Consider the following 16,554-nt stretch of genomic DNA (forward strand, 5'->3'; position numbering starts at 1 on the left):
CCCTTGTTGAACAGCCCTTGCTATCTAGAATTTTTTTCCTAATATTCCACTGAAAACCCCTTTCTTGTAGTTTGAACCCACTAATTTGAGTCCCATATTAAAACAGATTAAAACACTGGTAGAAGTCTAATTTTGGCAGAATCAGCTAAAGATAAAAACATTGCACTTAGCATAGCATAAAGTTATGCCAGTGGAAGTTTGCAGTGAGTAGCATCCAGACACAATGAACTGTGTAATTGACTGTGCAACTAATTGCAACACTGCATCTGTGGAACTACTTGCTGGGTATGGTTTCTGCCTTGGAGTGAATTTTGCAACTGGTTGTGCAACATCAAATTACACAGCAATAACTACACAGCATGATTTTGGCCATTACAGTGGTGCCTCACAAGACGAGCGCTTCGTTTAATGATGAAATCGCGTAACGAAGAAGTTTTTGCAATCGCAGAAGCATTGCAAAACGATGTTTCCTGTGGGGGTTTTTCACTTTGCGATGATCGGTTGCCTGCTTCGCTAACTGATTATCACAAAACGAAGATTTTCACACAGCTGATCAGTGGTTTCAAAATGGCCACCGGGTAAAAAAATGGCCGGCCGCTGTTTTCTGGGACGGATTCCTCACTGCACGGGCAGCGAAAATGGTCGCACTATGGAGGATCTCCGCTGGACAGTGAGTTTCAAGCCCATAGGAACACATTAATCGGGTTTTAATGCGTTTCTATGGGCTTTTTTAAATCACTTTACAATGTTTTTGTTCTACAGTGATTTCGCTGGAACGAATTAACCTCGTAATGCAAGGCACCACTGTATCTTTAAACCACATGCACCAAGACAGGGTATTTTAGCTCCCTAGAGTCACATTTTGTTATAGAAGTGTACCTTAAAAAATCACCATTTTACATTGCCAATTTTGTCACATGAAAAGTTACAAGTGATGTCTTGAGATTCCCACTGGTTGCATACAGTTTTCTTTAACAGACAAAGAACAAATATCCCTATAAATCTCTTGCATGTGTTTTCTTTTTCTTTTATTGCTGCAAGTATAAGGCTTTCTGAAAGCAGGGAATGGATGAATGAATGGTTGGAAACTGCTACATTTCATCGGCATGCATGTCTCTCACATCCAGATTTTATTCATGTGTATAATACTCTCTGTCTCCATTTTGGGCAAGCCATGATGCCAAGAGAGAAGCAGAAGTAACACATTCTAATAGTCAGGAAGAGAAAAGGGAGAGTCAGTGAATTCTCAATGGGTTCATAACCTAAAATCTAACCTCAGCACTACAGCTAAACCTCAAAACCACTGGAATTCTCTTTAAGGGTAATCTCTTGTGTTTTCGTTCTCCAACCCACTTACATTCCAAGGCATCGTCTACCAGAACTGGACTGCAACTCCCAGAATACTCAAAAAAAAAAATCACCAGGCAGAATTCTGGGAGTTGAATTTGCATACCTCTATGGGGGGCTCCCCACAATGGATCAACCTGGGATAAAAGAACAAAGTGCCATTTGCACATGAAGGGAACCTCCTGTGCCTGGCCTTTCCTTCCTCAGAGGCCCCCAGCAGCAGTCTCTTGCTGGCTATCACCTTCCCCATCCCTGTGAGCAGGAGCCCCAAGTGGAGGGGCATCCGTTCCACACACCCCTTGGTTTTCTCTGGATAGCACGGCTTCCTGTTGCCAGGTGGGCCGTGCTCCAGGCAGGTTCAGGTGAGCAAGGTGGATGGGGACGCCAGAGCAGAGCGAGTGGCAGCAACAATGACAGCAAGGGCTTTTGCTCAGGACTGCCATGGGCCATGGCATGATGGAGCCTGGGCAGTTAGACATGGACAGATTTGTGTTTTTTCAACTCAACCCCTAGGATTCTGCCTAGGAAACACCCCTAATGCTTATTCCCATGACTCAATCTGCAAGTACTTTTTAAAATCATGATGGATGACAGACAGACAGACAGACAGACAGACAGACAGACAGACAGACAGACAGACAGATAGATAGATAGATAAATCAATCCAGTAATAGGTTTTCAAAGCTCATTTTATTGACTGACTGATTGCTTGATGAATTTTTCCTTACAGAAACCTAAGTGGTAATTACCATCTGGAAAAGTTGCCCAACGATGTTTTCAAAGGAGCCAGTGGGCCAGGCTTTTTGTAAGTAATGGTTCTCATTAGTTGTTTGCCTGCTGCATGGCTTTCTTAGATCAGTGCTCTCATTAGACAGTCATGCATCTCCACATGCAAAAAGTTTCTCAAAGGTTTAAGCAGGGAATGGATGAATGAATGGTTGGAAGCTGCTACATTTTGTCAGCATGCTTGCCTCCCACATCCAGATTTTATTCACGTGTATAATTACTCTCTGTCTCTAAAGAGCCCAGCACAGTTTACTCATTTGCAGGTGAAATCCTCCTGTGAAGATACTGAGTTAAGATGAAACCGAGTCTCCTGGCAAAAAGAAATTCCTACTCCAGCTGACCCTGGGCTCTTGAAGAAAGAATTGCAGGAGGATCAGAGATCAGAGGCAGAGCCACCTCTTGAGCTGGTCAGAGTCAGGGGTGGCAGGGTTGGACTATAAGTCCCAGATTCCCCTAGTCAGCATAGTTCCTGTTTATGCTGACTGGGGAATTCTGGAAATTAAAATTCAAGGAAAAGCAACTTCACAGAATTCTGGCTACCTCCTAGCTATTTCTTGTCCACCTTGACTTCAAAAAACTCAGAGGAATATGTGTTATTCTATTCCTCACCATATCTTCATAACAACCTTTTGAGGTAGGTGAGTGATTGTTTCAAGGTCACTCAGGGAGTTGAGTTTCATGGCCAAGTGGAGATTTGAACCTGTACTTCCCAAATCCCAGACCAACACTCTGACAGAGTGAGCTCATGTTGTGTATTCTCTTGCCACATGAGACCAGGTATGGCTCCGAAATGTATGAAAATGAAGTTTCTACCTCCCTCTGGATGAATATCAATTACTCAGCTTTGCTAATCATCACCTAAATTCCAGACCAAGGAGAAAGAAGACAGAAACAGTCAGGAAGCTACTGTTGTTGTTGTTGTTGTTTAGTCATTAAGTCATGTCCGACTCTTTGCGACCTCATAGACCAGAGCACGCCAGGCCCTTCTGTCTTCCACTGCCTCCCAGAGTTGGGTCAAATTCATGTTGGTAGCTTCGATGAAACTGTCCAACCATCTCGTCCTCTGTTGTCCCCTTCTCCTCTTGCCTTCACATTTTCCCAGCATCAGGGTCTTTTCCAGGGAGTCTTCTCTTCTCATGAGATGGCCAAAGTATTGGAGCCTCAGCTTCAGGATCTGTCCTCCCAGTGAGCACTCAGGGTTGATTTCCTGCAAAATGCATAAATTCTTCAGCAGTCAGCCTTCTTTATGATCAAACTCTCACTTCCATATATCGCTACTGGAAAAACCATAGCTTTGACTACGTGGACCTTTGTCGGCAAGGTGATGTCTCTGCTTTTTAAGATGCTGTCGAGGTTTGTCATCGCTTTCCTGCCAAGAAGCAGACATCTTCTAATTTCATGGCTGCTGTCACCATCTGCAGTGATCATGGAGCCCAAGAAAGTAAAATCTGTCACTGCCTCCATATCTTCCCCTTCTCTTTGCCAGAGGTGATGGGACCAATGGCCATGATCTTAGTTTTTTTGATATTCAGCTTCAGACAATTTTTTGCGCTCTCTTCTTTCACCCTCATTAAGAGGTTCTTTAATTCCTCCTCACTTTCTGCCATCAGAGTGGTATCATCTGCATATTTGAGGTTGTTGATATTTCTTCCGGCAATCTTAATTCTGGCTTGGGATTCATCCAGTCCGGCATTTCGCATGATGTATTCTGCATATAAGTTAAATAAGCTGGGGGACAATATACAGCCTTGTTGTACTCCTTTCCCAATTTTGAACCAATCAGTTGTTCCATTTCCAGTTCTAACTGTTGCTTCCTGTCCCACATATAGATTTCTCAGGAGATAGATAAGGTGGTCAGGCACTCCCATTTCTTTGAGGACTTGCCATAGTTTGTTGTGGTCCACACAGTCAAAGGCTTTTGCATAGTCAATGAAGCAGAAGTAGATGTCTTTCCGGAACTCTCTGCCTTTCTCCATGAGGAACCTACTGTACTGTTTGATTAATAACTCTCTCTGTTACAAAAAGAAGAAAAGGCGAAGAAAGAAAGAAAAAGAAAGAGAAGAAAAGAAGTGTGGAAACAGAATTGATTCAGGCGATTCTGTTTCTTGTCAAGCAAAGACGTTATTACAGGTCAATCATTTCTGTAAGTGAAAATACTTTTGGGTGTATACTCTGGTGACAGATGCCGAAAGGAACTCTCTTTCATGATCTTGGCCAGGATAAAAGAAAGGCAATTTACCATCTGCAGAATGGTGTAATAGAACAGAATAATTCTCATAAAAAATAACTCAGTCTTTGAATTTGAACTACCGGAGGAATCTGAACTGCAGTGAAATCAATTTGATAAACTATCAGAATGTGATTGTGTTTTGGCTCCCATTTACAAAGACATCCTGTTAACTTTTCACCACAGAAACGATGTGGGTTCACCCCCACCCCCAACACCTCAAAGAAATGTTTATTGCTTGTTCTACTACAAAGAAGCTGCAGGATCTAAATATGAAAATCACGGATAAAGCAGAGTTGATGTCCTGTGTGAGAGGGAATGGAGCCCATAAACATTATCAGGAACAGAGAAAACAGGTGCAGAAAAGTGGTGATTTAGCTAAGGTTGGCAATACTGTGAGAACTGGGGGTCCTTTTGCTTCCACGGAAACACCGAACTCTGGATGAGGCAAGTGCTGCTACATGTGAATGTGGGATAAAACCTAAAAGTCTGGTAACATAATGAGAAGATTGCTCGATTGCTTATCTTACTGAACTGTACAAAGTCTGGTTGATGGGAGTATGCAAAATGGCATATTTCAATAATGCCTGTGTAAAACAAGCGAGTGAGCAAGCAAACAAGCACCTCTTTCTTCCAGTGACAAAGATGGGGAAAATGTGTTTTTTTTTCCCCCAGAGAACATCTCTCAGCATTATTTATGCATTTATTTGAGTTGGTTATTCACATCTATCATAGAAACGAGGGATTGGTATCGTGGGAAATTTGTTTGTTGTTTTCTTTCTTCACTTTTCTTCCTCACAACCCCCCCCCGATGTGCCCACCCCGATGTATACAAAGTAGGGATATTTATGGTGTTCGGACCAATGTGCAACAGGGAACCAAATCAGGAGGTGGTGTTGTTGATAATGATGATTTTAAGCTTTTGGGGTGACTACAGGGCACATCAAAAAGCCACTGTTTGCCCACAAGGCAAAGCGTACCCCCATGGATCAATGATGTCCCTCCCAGCATTCATAGGGTTAAAAGAGGTTTACCCAAAGATCTCAAGCAATGTGAACTGAAGAGATTGAAACAGCAGAGACTAGGCTGCTGTCACTGAGGAAGAAACCGAATGACCCGCTGAACCCTCCAATAAAGCCTTGAGGACTACAGCCAATGAGTGAGAGACTTGTGTCATTGTCATGTTCTAGAACACTGGTTCTTAACCTTGGGTTACTCAGGAGTTTTGGACTGCAACCCCCAGAAGCCTTCACTACCAGCTGTCCTGACTGGGGTTTCTGGGAGTTGCAGTTCAAAAACATCCGAGTAACAAAGGTTAAGAACCACTGATCTAGAACAGTGGTTCCCAAACTTGGGTGACTCTGATGTTCTTGAAGTGCAAATCCCGGAAGCCCTGGCTGGCAATGTTGGTGGTGAAGGCTTCTGGAATTTGTAGTCCAAGGACACCTGGGTAAACGAAGGCTGGGAATCACTGTTCTACAATTTCCTTTTTTTCCCCTTTCTTATCCAGCTCAGTTTACTGAACATTTTACCTCTGGGGTAAATGTTCCTCCCCATGCATTGCTTTTCCCTGCTTCTCCCTCAAAGGCCCACCTCTTGCTGGCCTTTGCATATTATCTTCTAGAGCACTATCTGTGGGCAGAAGTGACGTCTTTCTACCATTTCCACTGTATAGCCTCCTCCATCATTCATAAGCCTTTGCATTTCCCCATCTGCAGGACAGGGAGTTTTTATGGCAATCCAGGGAATAAAAATATTATGAAGGACACAGACAAGGACTGGGTTGGATTGTCACTAAAAGGGCCACCAGGCCCTATTTCTGTGCCCTCCTTCAGGTATGAACCAAGCTGGCAGACAACTGCACATCTCTAGCAAAGAGAGATCAGCAACAGCTATGCCGGGTTTTTGTGGCTGCTTAACTCTTGGTCCCCTAGGCAGGCATGGACATGTTTTTAGCCTTCTTCTCCTATCATTCCTAACCAATACTGTGTAGGGATGCTGAGGGCAGAGGAACACAACAGGCACCTCATTAATGAGTGTCAGTTTGCTTCGAAGACTTATGCAATTTCTCTTATGCAGGTGTAAAGTGCCAGTAGGATTCTGGCCAGTATTTCTTTGTTTCTTGTTTTATTAATTTATCACTCCCTAATCTTATGCTTACAAAAATAACAGATAGCTCCATATACAGTGGTGCCTTGCATAGCGACGATAATCGGTGCAGCAAAAATCACTGCAAAGCGATTTCGTCGCTATGCGATTTAAAAAATGTCAGTGTTTCTTAATGCAAATCGCGGTTTTAGCAGAGTAATTCGTGGTCCAGGCAGTCCAGAAATAACTCACACACAGTCCAGCAGCATTTCCTTCAGCAACGTGTATTTACATCAGTATTTACAGCAGTCTGGCAGCATAACATGTAGAAGTGATCTTCAAGCAGGAAGAAGATACAACTGACTGTACAATTCACACATATATACATATACAGGACCAATCAGATCCCACATTGCATCATCCCTGAGTTGCATCATCCATGAGTTGCATCAGCACTGCTGAGTCATCCTGACTCAGCTTTAACATACCTGATCATTATGGATTCTCATTAATATACTCCATTTTGCTCAGGCATGTAATTTTCCTTGACAAAAAAGCCCATAGGAATGCATTGAAACCCCCTTCAATGCGTTCCTATGGGCTTCAGACTCACCTTTAAACGAAAATCCTCCATACGGCAACCATTTTCGCTGCCTGGTAAGCGAGGAATCCGTCCCAGAAAACAGCGGGGGCCATTTTTTTTACCCAGCGGCCATTTTGGAACCGCCGATCAGCTGTTAAAAAATCATCGCTTTGCGATGATTGGTAAGCAAAACAGGGTGCCGATCATCGAAAGCGATTTTTCCCTGTTTAAAACATCGCAATGCGATTGCAAAAGCGATCGCAAAATCTTTGTTGCTATGCAATTTCATCGTTAAACAGGGCACCCGTTAAGCGAGGCACCACTGTATGTTTCTCTAAAATTGAAATATTAGCTATTTTCTGTCTCCTAAGGACTAATTAATCACTGGCCAATTTCCGATGGTCAAAGGTCAGTGTGGCAGAACTTCAGCAAACAGTCAAGAGAGGGGAATGAAAATTAGTGAGCAAGACAAAAACTTCTTAACCGTTAAAGCAGTACAACGATGGGACCAATTTTCTTGGGAGAAGGTGAATGCACCAATACTGGTTTGGACTCAGTAGCTTTGTTGGCCCCTTCCAACTCAATTATTCTATGACATGATGATTTTATGAGTTCTAACAGTTGTAGGCCCGAAACATCTGGAAGATCACAGTTGTCCATCCTTGCCTACCTAGCTCTTTGCTACTGAATGTTAGTAGCTGGTTCTGGAGCATCATTGAGGCAGGTCACTGCCCTAACATCCTGTCTGGATTACCTGGTTTCTGTGATAGGTTCAAATAACCAACTCCCATTTGGCCGCTGTGGGAACCAAAATGACAGGTAAGGTAGAACTCATCCAGCAATGCTCTCCTAAAGACAGAATTACAGTGATTCTCAAATTGGCACTGAGGATTGCCTTTTGTCTAAGCCTGAGGACCTTCCAGGTTTTCTGGAACATAGAATAATAGAATAATTGAGTTGGAAGAGACCTGTAAGGCCATTGAGTCCAATCCCCTACTCATTGCAGGAATCCAAATCAAAGCAGATCTGACAGATGGTTGGATCTGCCTGTATCTGTGATGTTCCGTACCACGTGGCTGCCTATGATTGCAAATTCAAATGGCATTTCCCCTAATGCCCACTAGAGTTTCAAAACTTCATGGTACCATTTCATGATAACTTAAAATTTGCTTCACTTCACCCTGCCAAATGGCCACTTACAGCCCAGACTGTAGCAGGGAAGGTACGTTTTTTGGACTTCAGCTCCTAGAATCCCCTAGTTCACTGGTTCTTAACCTTGGGTTACTCAGGAGTTTTGGACTGCAACTCCCACCAACTGTGCTGGCTGGGGTTTCTGGAAGTTGCAGTTCAAAAACATCTGAGTAACAAAGGTTAAGAACCACTGCCCTAGTTGATCATGCCTGTTTGGGGATTCTGTGAGTTGTAGTACCAAAAGGTCTATTTTTAAAGCAGTGCTGTGCAGCTAGCTTGATCTAAAACTAAATTCCTCACTGGACCCAAAGCTTGGGAAAGTAACTGGTGTTTTTTTTAAGCAACTCTGAGTATTCTTGGCTTTCTGGAGATTTTGGAAGTCAGATTCTGGGTGATTCTAGTAATTGCAGTCTGATTAAAGACAACATTTTCCCCTAGGTATTCTTTCTTGGATATCTGTCCACATTCCTGGCCCAAATTCTTAAAGCTGCTACATCCAGCCTTAAAGGCAGAGCTTTCGACCTCCCGTTCCTTCAAAGCTGTCATGTTTTTCATGCTGCGTTTGCTGCTTTACTTACCCGATTCTAATTGTCGAATCGCTGCAACGAACACATGCTGTGGAGTTTTATTCTCTTTGATCTGCAGCCTCCTGCTTCACCCAGCCTTCCCCAGTTGATCAGCTTGGTTCATGATTCAACCCTCACTCTTTTTGATGTCTCCTCCCCTTCAAACTACTCAGGCAAAATGAAGACCAAATGCCAATCCATCCTCCGTGACATTTTCTTCACGCGTTGATTTGTATCCATTTATTTTAGCCTTTCAACTACAGTGATCCACAGAGAAAAAGAAGGAGTGTCAATTCCCAGGTGCTAATGCTAGAAGAACTTATCACTTTCTTTTGCTTCTACATAATCCAGATAAATAATCTACTCCTCTTTGACAGGTCTGTTCCCCCCACCCCCTTCTTTTTCTTCTTGGAAAGAAATAGCTCTTTTGCATGTTAACTGCCCTGACATTCTCAAGTCAAAGAAACAGTGTACTGTAATGGTTTGATCAGGATTTGGGAGAACTGGGTTCAAATCCCCCAAACTGCTTCTCAGGGTTGTTTTTGTCTGCACAAAAATAGGGAGTGCCCTGTTGGCAATCTGCATCTGCCTGTGGGAAATCATGTGAAGTCTTGGCAGCAAATTGATATTCATTAATGAGGTGCTGATTGTGTTCCAGTGCACAAAAGACAACCAGCACCTCACTAATGAATGGCATTTTGCTGCCAGCACAGCTGGTGGTGAAAGCTTCTAGGAAATGCAGCCCAAGAACATCTGGATTACCCAGAATTGGCAACCACTGACCTAATGGGTCCATCTGGTCTTCTGAGAATCCAAGGCTTATAGTGTGAGCCACAGCTGCTGGAGTCTTTGATTCAAGCCCACCTGACAACCAGAGTTTTGGCTGTTAATCTCCTAGTATTGCACAATAAGGTTCAGAATGGGCGGATGATAAAATATGTATTCATCTCAACAGGACCGACATAAGGATAAGACAGGAACAAATGAAATGTAGATAGCAACTTGCACACAAGAAAGCATGCAATGTTGGTTCTAGAGATGGGCATGAACCACCAGTTCGGCGATTCGTCCCAGTTTGTTTACTTCCCCAACAAGCATTCCATGGTTCAACGCCCTACCCTCTCCAGTGGACACCCATTCATAGGCAGTACCCAGCGGGCACCAGCAGGGTAGGTGCTGAACCATGGAACACCTGTTGCATTGCTAAATTAACCAGGACAAACTACCAATTGGTTCTGTTTTTTAAAAAAAATTCTCACTAAGAATGTGCTTGTCTGTAAAGTCTGTGTCCATAATCTTTTCCTCCTCCATGACCCGTTTGTTCCCACTTCTATTGATTGTTTTTAAATAGGATGAGATCCATTACTTTTTTTTGATTATTTCCCCCCACAAAGGAACACAAAATGTTTTAAATCATGTGTGCTGCAGGAATCTATCCCCTTCATTGATTAACATGTTTTAAAGCAGTGTTCTGCATGCTTAAAATGTGTGCGTATTCTTGCATCCACTTTTCAAGCATGTACATTTGTTGCAGTGGCATGTTGACGCCCGTTCATCAGTCCAGACATGCAGTTGATGGCATTGCTTAGGATCTAACATGCTCACTGTTCTTCTCCAAGGGATATATCTGAGACACAGATCAGTCAGCTGCCCAGCATTGGATTGGAGAACATTAACAAGCTGGTCGCAAGATCAACCTACAATTTAAAGAAGCTGCCTGCTTTGGACAAGTTCCGTGCCTTGATCGAGGCAAACCTCACCTATCCGAGCCACTGCTGTGCGTTTGCAAATAGGACCAAGCAAAAGTAAGTCATTCCAGTTGCTTTAAGGTTCCAATTCTGTGTGAATGCCAAAATTTGCCTTGATTTAGGTGTCTGGTATGACTTCTGTCCGATCTCAGTGGCCTGCCATACGAAAGAGAATGCCATTGTCAGCGCTGTGTTAGATAGCTTCTAGGTTCCTTTTCTTGGTGAGTTTACAGGCCTATCAATGCTCTGACCAGGAGGTTATTACAGTCAACTGTAGCCATTAGTTGACTTGTGAAGTTATACCTGTTTGTGCAGGGGAACCCAGGGAAAATTTCACTGCTTTCTGGCCTTATATTGGGGAGCTGCAATAGTACATACAAACTCCCAGAAATAGTTGTGTGAGTAGCCAAGATATGTTTTAACCTGGGGTGGACAACAGCAGAAGATCTGGGACATGCCTGTGTGTCACACTTGCCCATTTTCAGATTGGGAAATAATCACAGCAATTGGTGAAGGATTCTGGGAGTTGCAGTCCAAGAACGCCTGGGTTACCCAAGGTTGGGAACCACTGCCTTAAGTGTTTCCTTCTCTCTCTTCTTGGCTAGCTTGGCTCCCTTCTTGCCTTTTGGGGCTCCTCAGTCTATGCGTCAGCTAAAGATCAGACAGGGCAACCAGCCCATGAAACCTCTTCTAAGCCTCCAGGTTTCCACCATCCCTGGACTCAGCAGCAAAAATCGTGCATAGACAGCTAGACTACCAACCGGTGCACGGTGTTCAGCTCACCTTGCTCCAATACTGAAAGAACTGCACTGGTTATCTATTGTATCTCAGCCCCAACTCAAAAGGTTGGATTTCAGTCTTAATGCCTTAAATAGCTTGCAACGTGGCTGCCCGCGGGGTCTCCGGTCTACAAAACCACTTAGATGTCGACTTCCTTGTGAGAGGCCATCTTGAAAACCAACATCTGGCTTATTGCTTAGAGGTTGTGAAATTAAACGCAGCTACCAGATTGTTAACTGAGGTTGATCCCATGGATCACATAACAGCAGCTCTACTGGCTGCCAATCAGTTTCCGGGCAGAATTCAAAGTGCTGGTTTCAACCTATCAAGCCCTAAACAGATTGGGCCCAAGCCATCTCAACAACTCTGTCCCTTTTTATGAGCCTGTCAGACTGTTAAGATCACCAGGAGAGGCTGTTCTCTTAGTCCCACAACCTTCACAGATGCGTTTGGAGGGTACACTGGAGAGGGCCTTCTCTGTTGCTGTTCCATGACTCTGGAACTCCCTCCCACTGGAGGCCAGGCTGGCCCTCTCTTTGCTGTCCTTCCACAAGCAGGTGATGGCCTTTCTCTTCAGGCAAGCTTTCCCTGAATGACTAGTTGCCTGAGTGGGGTTTTTAAATAGATTGTTGTGGTTCACTGCTTTGAATGCATTTTTTGGTGTGGCTTTTGTTTACTGTCTTTTAGTGGTGGCGTCTGTTTGATCCTTTTTAGTATTTGCACACTTACTGTATTTGGCTTTTAATGTTGTCTTTAAATTATGTCAGCCACCATGGGTTTTCCTTAAGGAGAAAGGTGGGGGTAAAACTACTTTAAACAAACAAACAAACAAACAAACTTCCTTTAAAATTAGGATTACTTTCCACTCTTACTCCTTTTAGGAATAGTGTGAAGACACATATTCCCAGACTGCTCTTAAACACTTTTGATGTTTTATTCATTTTAATAGTTTTGCAACAGAGTCTACATGTTACTTGAGGCAAGGGATCATACAGGGTACACAGCTTTGTTTTTAGCGGGCAATTTGGATGGTTTTATTGCTTCATTCATTTTTAGCGACGTCATTTACACTGTTTTATTTGGTAGAAAGAGAAGGCAGAAATGTGGATAAATGAACAAAGCAGTTTTGCTCGTTTATTTATTTATCACTCAGCTGTTGTAATATCTTGGCAACAAGGGCCTTCTCAGTTTGGTGTCCCAAACTATATACTGGACGGATCTCACCTATTTGGGAAATAGCTAGGCTGTTTTTAACAGCACTAGCAAAAAAGAAAGAAGTGGAGTTTTCAACTGACTGAAGAAGTAGACCTTGGATGATAAACAGGCATATTTTTCCTTTCTGGGGGAATAATGTCTGTTTATTTCATCTATCTATCTATCTATCTATCTATCTATCTATCTATCTATCTATCTATCTATCTATCTATCTATCTATCTATCTATCTATCTATCTATCTATCTGTCTGTCTGTCTGTCTGTCTGTCTGTCTGTCTGTCTGTCTGTCTGTCTGTCTGTCTGTCTGTCTGTCTGTCTGTCTATCTATATCTATCATCTGTCTGTCTGTCTGTCTATCTATCTATCTATCTATCTATCTATCTATCTATCTATCTATCTATCTATCTATCTATCTATCTATCTATCTATCTATCTATCTATCTATCTATCTGATCATTCTACAAAAAATAATTGACACTATAAAAAGTTGCTTCTGTAACTTCCTGTCACTTCAGGAAACAGGAAGAGGGAAACAACCTTAGGCATTAGAATTGGTCTCGGAAAGGCCAGGAATGGGCATAATTAAATGAATGTATCCACTGTGTGCACTCACATCTCTAATTTCCAGAAAGCTTCAACAGCATAACCTCCCGTGGAGCTTCACCGGAGCTAATCATGGGGTCTTCTCAGCCTCTTAAATCAGGCTTCCTTGCAAATGATTTGCTATCAGTGGGAGAACACCAGGTCTTCCAGCATCAAGGGTCCTCCTCATTTATATTCCTCTTTTCAAGTATTCTTTGAGACTTGAGCATTGATTGGTGTAATTAACCCTTCAGCTCTGTTGGTTTGTGTAGCTGACGATGCTTTTAACTGCTTTGCTGTTGAATGTTTCACAGCAGCAATGGCCTGCCTGCAGTTTCATGTCATCTACTTCTGTTTTTCTCGATGAGAACCACCCATAGCTCACCCTTGTGTCTGAAATTTGCAAAACCAGAGTGAGTTCTCATGATCTCTTAATGTTTAACGATAAACCAATTTGTTTCAATAAGTCTGAACATTCCTGCTTTAAAAGTGCTTTGGAACTTTTTAAATTTTATTTTGTTCATTTATCCCATCAAACAGCAGGTAATCGACTAGATATCAGCTGGTAGTCCCTCATCTAACTGGAAGTCACAGATAACTGTGTGAATTGTTTAGGTATTTTCCAAGCCTCTTGGCACTGTGTCTGTGTCCAGGCACTTTCACACTGCATGTGAAGAAGACCAAAAATGTCCTCGTTGCCATTTGTTTGGCAGTCTTGGCAAGTTGAGAAGCCTCAGTGTGGAATTTTCAAACCCACAATTCTCAAAAGTGATAAAAAGGCCAAAAAAATATGGAGCAGTCTCTTCCCTCCACATCAGGGTCCCAAATACATGTTTCTGTGACAATTAATAGGTTTCCATTTATTCAGAAATCAACTTCACTGGGGGGAAAAGCATCATGCTAAACTCTTCCACCCACCCCCATACAAAGCCTGGCACAAAATTAAGCATGTACGGGAAAGATGTGGAAATGTATGGGAAAAGGCACTGATCCTCACTGAATGCGTTTTATGGATAGTGAAGTAAACGCTGAAACTACCAGAACATTTACATGAATGAATGCTCTGTTTGGACAAGCCCTCAGCAACATGTTGTGGGGTGAGGCCTCACAAGTCCTCTGTATTGGGCTGCTTATATCAAAGTGGGTATTGACCTGGATAACTATTTTAGGAATGGTTAAGGAATTCAGACATTGAGAATTCTTCTCATTCACACTTCCCTACTGATGTGCTTTTCAGATTGTAAGCCTCTTTCAGGTTTAATATATTGCTGAATTTCACAGTACTGGTCTGAGCTCAAACGAAGTAACAACCACAATCCTGTCATATAGATATGCCTGCATAATTCAACATTGCAGAAAGGGCTGTGAAATTCACACCAAGGCCAGATATCCTGCAAACAGTTCTGCAGATATGTTGCACAATGGCATGCAATGAGGACTGCCTACACACTATTCCCTGTGAGCTTCTGGAGGCATAATGTTGCGCCATGCCCAGTGCCATAAGATCCCAGCCAGCAAACTCTGCTTGAAAAACTGGGTCCACTAGGTTTAGAAATGGATATTAAGTATTTGCATAACTATGTTGTGTTTTGTTTTGTTTTGTTTTCGATGTGTTTGTTTGTTGGCATTTCTATCACAAATTAGTGTGAAAAAGAGACAAAATGAGCTTCTGAATGAACAGATATATAATTGAAATAGACTGGAAATAGCCTGTCCTGTCTTTCCCTATGGTGTATATACCAAATATGAGTAGCCAAGCCATGTCCCTTTTGCAAATGCTGTAAAAATATAATATCTTTCTCCTATATGGAGAACATTGGTACAGCTTATTATGAGATATAAATTAGTTTATCCGAAGGAATTTCAAGAGTATACTTCAAATACAGCAGCTATACAGGAGATACGGTAAAGTATTGTGGCGATATTTGAAGAGTATTCAATGAGTATTCATCATCATCACCTTGAACGTGTTAGTAGTGCTGATGGTGGTGATGGTCATAGTGATGACGTTGATGATGGTCTTGAATGTATCCTTTAAAGGGCCTTTTAAAGTGTAATTACAGTCTTTCTTCTTCTCTCCATGGAAATCTCTCTCCTCTGTTACTGGCGAAAAAGACCATGACAACAGAGCAGAAAAAAAAATTAAATTTTATATATATACCGAAACCTCTGGGATTAGTAAAATAAAAAATAAAAACATCCCAAAAGCCCAGTATAGTCAAAGGCAATAAATTCACATAAATAAGAAATGTGTTGCTGATGTTTTAATACAACCTAGAGAAACCAATGGAAATTAGTCTGCATTTATTTAGAGACTGGACCAGACTAAGATACTTCATGATGAACTGAATTCTCTTTGGAATCTTTATATATATATATAAATGAGAGTGATCCAAAAAAAAAGCGAACGGAGTACAGAGAAGGAGGGAGAGAGGACAGACCTGGGAAGATTTATCTTTTTCAGATTAAAGGTCCCAGAGTTTCCCAGCCAGGGGATTTGGGGAGTTGTAGTGGGATTGTTGTAGAGGATTCTTCTAGCCCATGGAGCTCCAAAGGCAGATATGTGGAGACGGGGGGGGGGGGGCAGGTGTTCATAGCAGTCCATACACCCAAGAAGAAGATTGCTGAAGGGGAGGGGGGGAAATTGTCAGTGATGATGATGCCTTCCTTTTCCCCTCATAAACCAGCTTGAGGTGACTTGCAATTTAAAAAAAAACACAGGGAAATAAAAGGAAGTACGAAAACTATTTTGAAGGCACTCTATGATGTGGAAAGTGTGAGCAGGGAGCTTTCTTCTCTCCTTCTGCAGAAAGGGAGAAGAAGGGAGAAAATGTTTTCACCGCCTTCAAAAGCAACTCCTTTGGGGGGGGGGGAATAAAACTCTGTCACCCTCCTGATGTTGCTCAGCTTGGTCATATATTATTCCATGACACCCCCTCAGAAAATTTCAGATGTGGAGAGAAAGACGAACGCTTTGAGCTACCTGCCTGAAAATAGCCTGAAAGTCTTTAAAAGGACCCCAAACCAACAGGGGGAAAAATGATGTTGAGATATTTTATCTTATTTTAACTAGAGCTCAAAACTTCTGAAGAGTAACTCGTTTTGTTACTCTTTTGTTACTCTTCCCCTTGGATCAGCAAGAGGTCCCTGTTGTTGTTATGTGCCCTGAAGTTGCTTCCAACTCAAAGCAACCCTATGAATGAGTTACCTCCGAAACTGCCTGTCCTTAATAACCCTGCTCAGCTCTTGCAAACTCAAGGCAGTTTTATGAAGCCTTAATTTGATCTAGGACCCATTTGTTTCTCTATCTGGAGGTCCAGGGTATCCGCAAAGCTCTCCTCCAGCACTGTATTTCAAATTAATTTTTTTTCTTGTATGTTTTCAAGAATACAATAGTATGGATGATCTTGGGTTAGGGTTCGAGTGAGACATCCTTAAACT

At 42.4% G+C, this 16,554-nt stretch overlaps 1 protein-coding gene across 1 annotated transcript in view; it reads left to right on the forward strand.

The window, feature by feature from the left end:
• Window positions 1-16,554, forward strand: part of FSHR (follicle stimulating hormone receptor) — a 124,001-nt gene that overhangs the window by 100,168 nt on the left and 7,279 nt on the right. The window contains exons 8-9 of the mRNA XM_020811536.3: window positions 2,078-2,152; window positions 10,408-10,593. Coding sequence (XP_020667195.3) covers window positions 2,078-2,152; window positions 10,408-10,593 — 261 coding nt within the window. The remainder of the gene's footprint in view (window positions 1-2,077; window positions 2,153-10,407; window positions 10,594-16,554) is intronic.

Source organism: Pogona vitticeps, chromosome 1 (genome assembly GCF_051106095.1).
Source record: "Pogona vitticeps strain Pit_001003342236 chromosome 1, PviZW2.1, whole genome shotgun sequence".
Taxonomy (NCBI): Eukaryota; Metazoa; Chordata; class Lepidosauria; order Squamata; family Agamidae; genus Pogona; species Pogona vitticeps.